At 39.4% G+C, this 4,791-nt stretch overlaps 1 protein-coding gene across 1 annotated transcript in view; it reads left to right on the plus strand.

Moving 5' to 3' along the window:
* Nucleotides 1-4,791, plus strand: part of RLF (rearranged L-myc fusion) — a 73,553-nt gene continuing 68,762 nt past the window's right edge. Inside the window, exons 1-2 of the mRNA XM_009323567.1 lie at nucleotides 1-21; nucleotides 857-1,011. Of these exons, the coding sequence (XP_009321842.1) occupies nucleotides 1-21; nucleotides 857-1,011 (176 nt within the window). The remainder of the gene's footprint in view (nucleotides 22-856; nucleotides 1,012-4,791) is intronic.

Below are 4,791 nucleotides of genomic sequence, written 5' to 3' on the forward strand. Positions count from 1 at the left end.
ATGAGAGGGGGTTTGGAATCGGTAAGAAGACAGACATAACTGGTCTGGAGCTATAGGAGGGCGTGCGTGCAGAGAGGGATGTTACTTGTGAGGCAAGCTGTCAGTAGAGCTAAGGTATCCTTAGCTCAGTGCCCTGCTTGCTCTCAATATTTGTAACCTGTAGGAAAATAACATGGTAGTGTAGTGAAGTTTTAAAAAGGTTGGGAGATATTACTGTCGTCTCTGTGCTGATTTTTGAAACTTATTTTGATTTCTCTTAAAACCGGCTAGATATTACATTGTTTCTTCGGTACTGTGCCTGGATAATGCAGGATTGCTATGGTCAAGTAGTAAAATCTAGGGTAATTTTCCATTTGAAAAATGACTACTTAATGGTCTGATCTGGGTTTTGTATCCCCTTCTAATGGCTTCATGCATATCTTTAAAATACTACAGCTGGAATAATGTTCTTAATCTTGACCTTCTTGCCTGTTTTTCTGCATTCTCACTAGTAATAAAGATTCCAGTGTTACATATGTGGTTCTGTCTCCATGGCAGTGGTACAAAAGAAGCTGAGTGCAGAACTGCTCCCTGAATTTTTAATTTAACAGTTCACATTTCTGCCGATTGCGTCTAGCTTGCTCCCCAGTAGAAATACTGATAACTTTATCAAAATAATAAAATAAATGAAAATATTTTTGAATAAAATAAAGCTTCCGTTGAGGAGAAAAGCTACCATTTTTAAATCTTCTTCAGAGTAAAAACTTCTAACTTCCAGAATTATTCCACTGTATATGCTTGATATTGCATATTGATATTTGTTTTTTAGACAAAAGTGTGTTATGAGAACTTCTAATGATAACTCATTTTCTTTCAGACACTACTTCAGTATGCTGGCAGTCGGGGTGCATCGGAACATATTTTACCTTTTTTGGAAGTATATCGAATCTCCATCCAAAGCTTTGCTAATGCACGACCTTACTTGACTACAGAATGTGAAGATGTTCTTTTGGTACTTGGCAGGCTAGTGCTGTAAGTTTTAAGTTGGTACATTAATATTTAAAAAAAAAAAACAACTGTACTTTATAAATGAAAGGGCAAGTTGTTGAAATAGTGTAATACTTAATTTGACAACTGTATTTACAATTTATTGTCTAGTAAACGTCTTTAGTACTTTTTTAATCATACCACAAATATGTACTTGAGTATTTTGTTAATTATTGTGAACAAGTGGTAAAGCTTTATTCTTCTGTCTTTGGATAATCATGCAGGTATTAGGAAGGTTCTGTTCTTTCTTAAACATTCTGAAAATTATTATTATTTTCTGTAGAAAAAGCTTAGTGTGGTTCTCATTAAATAGAAGCTTTAGTAGTAGACCTTCATGCATGGATTAATAAACCTGTATCACTTGCTCTGTACTTGCTGCTTTCGTGTGTCCTCTCACCTGTAATGCAAGGTAGTTCTGAACATGTCCCTTTCTGAAAAGGATAAGCTGTTTTGTATTTATGGCAATCTAAGTTGTGCGTGGGGGCTGTTGCTATAGGATAGCAAAACAGAGTAGAGTAATTCAACCTGAGCTCTTTGACAAGTGTCTGTAGACATCACTTAAAGCACAGCAATTCTTCGAACAAGAGAGAGAATTATTTTACAGTCCATCAGCTAAGTTGGAATAACTTGTAGTTCCTCAAAGTCTGTTTTAAGTGCAAAGCAGCTATTTGTAATGGAAGAGTGTAGCTTGAGGGCTTTCACGTACATTGGAGTATAATCAGTTACTACCCTTAGCCTGAGAAGGATAACTCGATGCACTGGTCTTTCCTTGCTGGTAAGGTTCATTTGAGGGGGGAGGGTGAAGATCTAGAACCTTGACTATAAAGATCATCATAGAATAAAAGTAATTCTGTGACAGTTTTTCAATGGGCTGTTTTTTCTTTGTTATCAGTAGCTTACTTGCTTCATGGTCTGAAGTCAAGTGTTCTTTTCGAGAAGGGTTTTGCAATGAACTCCTTGGTCATAGGCTTTTTTTGTAATGTACTAACTTGCAATATAAATCAACAGCTCAGAACCAGATATCTCCATATGATGCCTTGAATTTTTTTTGGAGTTTTGAGAAATATGTGAACTAGGAGTGATTTTTTTTTTTTAAAACCTTCTGTCAAGAAGGGAAAATGCGTGAAATCAGGAAAAGTCTGTCTTAACTTCTTAATATGGAAACTGAAGACTTAAACTGCTAAATCATTTACCTGGTACATAATACATATATTTTTGGCAAAATATCTTAATTGCTTTTGCAGACTGTCCCTTTATGGATAGAATATTCTCATCTTCATTATATTATCATTAATTAGCTTGTGTATTCTGCTGTTTCCTAGTCATGTCACTTAAAGTTTGTCTTTCATTGTCTTTGTATGCAGGTCTTCCGTACCTGGCGTACTTTCTATATATTTTGCCACTGTTATATACTTTGGGGCAGGAATCCTAATTATGTGTCAAAATTGCTTATGAAAATTGCTTTTCTCTTGTTGAGAAAAATCAGAATATTCTGCTTCTGCTAATATGGTTTCTTCCATCTTTCAGTGTGGGGAGTTTGTTTGCTGTTGCTTATACATTCAGAAAACTTTGTGGTGGATGACAGTAGAGAGGCTGACTTGCTGGAATCTCCCCTGTTCTTGTTATGATTACGTTTGAGAGGAATCTAAAGAATAAGAAACACAACGACTGAGGTCACAGATAATTCAGTTAGGTCTGCTATTTACCTCACCCTCTCCCATGTTTTTCTTTTACATAAGAGTTTCCAAGGGAGGGAGAGAGAAGTTAGAGCAGGGAACTAAAGATAAAAATTAAGTTGCATGAGGGAGGAAGACTATTACCTGGTTAGGGACGTGAAAGCATACCGTTTCCATGTAACTGTGATTTTTGGGGAGACAGTTGGTTTACCCACAGCTGTTGTACATGCTATGTATTTTCAGACTGGAACCCTGATGAGAAATGAAACAAGCAAGCTTCCTGTTTTAAAGCAAAAGTGCTCTACTTACTATTGAAATCCTCCTTCCCTTCCAACATCCCTCCTGGAGAAGAGGGAAAGAACTTCCTTCTCCCGACATCCTGTCGTGGTTTAACCCCAGTTGGCAACTGAGCACCACGCAGCCGCTCGCTCACCCCCCCACCAGTGGGATGGGGGAGAGAATCGGAAGGGTAAAAGTGAGAAAACTCGTGGGTTGAGATAAAAACAGTTTAATAGGTAGAGCAACAGTCACGCACGCAAGCAAAGCAAAACAAAGGAATTAATTCACTCCTTCCCATGGGCAGGCAGGTGTTCAGCCATCTCCAGGAAAGCAGGGCTCCCTCACGCGTAACGGTGACTTGGGAAGACAAACAGCACCACTCCAAACATTCCCCCTTCCTTCTTCTTCCCCCAGCTTTTATACTGAGCATGATGTCACATGGTATGGAATGTCACATGGTATGGGATATCCCATTGGCCAGTTTGGGTCAGCTGTCCTGGCTGTGCCCCCTCCCAGCTTCTTGTGTTCCTCCAGCCTTCTCAGTCGGTAGAGCATGGGAAGTTGGAAAGTCCTTGACTAGTGTAAACACTACCTAGCAACAACTGAAAACATCAATGTGTTATCAACATTGTTCTCACCCTAAATCCAAAGCACAGCACTGTACCAGCTACTAGGAAGGAAATTAACTCTATCCCTGCTGAAACCAGGACACATCCTCAGCAGGGTGAGCCAGTAACAGCAAAACTCAGTATACTGCGGCTTTCCCTGCCACCTGACCTGGTCAATTGTGTGTTAACAGTAAATCTGACACGACATAGAGACTGTGCCACCCATAAGAAACATGATGCTGATGCAGTGTGAGACCTTGTTGGTCCGCTGTCTAACCTTAGGAAATAAAAGGAGAGCTTGGAATGGTTGCTATTGTATTTTACAGATTTGGCAAGTGACTGTGAGGGAACAGGAATGTTCTTCTTGGCCGTGGCCATGAAGGGACATACCTGCTTTGGTCAAGTAGAACTCAGACTGCTTGTTTCCACAGCCACAAAGCACAACACATTCCCCTCACCCTCCAATATTAATATACCAGAGGTATTGCCTCTGTAGAGAATTAGCCATATCAAAGGTGTCTTTCACCAAGGTTTGGTTAGCTGGCTATCCTCGTGAATCTTAGGAAGCCCTTGAAGCTGATTGTTCACCTGAGCTTCTGTGAGTGCTTTTTTTCTGAGGATACTGTGTGAGGGGGAAGATGCCGTTCATGTTACCATCAGTAAGAAAATTTCACTTCCATCTGAAAATGGTTTATATGGTCCTAAGATTAATAGATTAAAGTTAAAAAGTAGAAAGAATTGTTCCTGGTTCACATTGTGTATGCCAGTAGTTAATATTTGACTGCTTTCTACTTTTTCCTGTTTGCTGTGATGGCACTGGTCTGAAAGGGAGTTTACCATTTCTACATCTTTGAGAAGGTGTTTATATGCTTTTTCAACCGTGAAAAGAGAAAGGAGATCTGAATGTCATCTGGTCTACGTTGCAAAACTGGATTCAACTGATAAGATCAGTCTACCTCAAACTTCTTGAGCTGTATCTCACCTACTGAGTCTAACACACGTTGCTTCCAGGAAGAGTGTGCTTGCTTTCCATAACACCTCTGTGAGGAGGCACGTGTAATGGTTCGCTGCTTTGTCTATCTAACAAAGCATTTCTCAACCTAACAAGCTGTTGTAATTTGGTTCAAACTTGCATTTACTGCTCTGCTGTCTATCATTAGGAGCTAACTCAACTCTTAACAAATGCAGGATAATTCCTGGCA

Source organism: Pygoscelis adeliae, unplaced genomic scaffold (assembly GCF_000699105.1).
Source record: "Pygoscelis adeliae isolate BGI_AS28 unplaced genomic scaffold, ASM69910v1 Scaffold355, whole genome shotgun sequence".
NCBI classification, from domain to species: Eukaryota; Metazoa; Chordata; class Aves; order Sphenisciformes; family Spheniscidae; genus Pygoscelis; species Pygoscelis adeliae.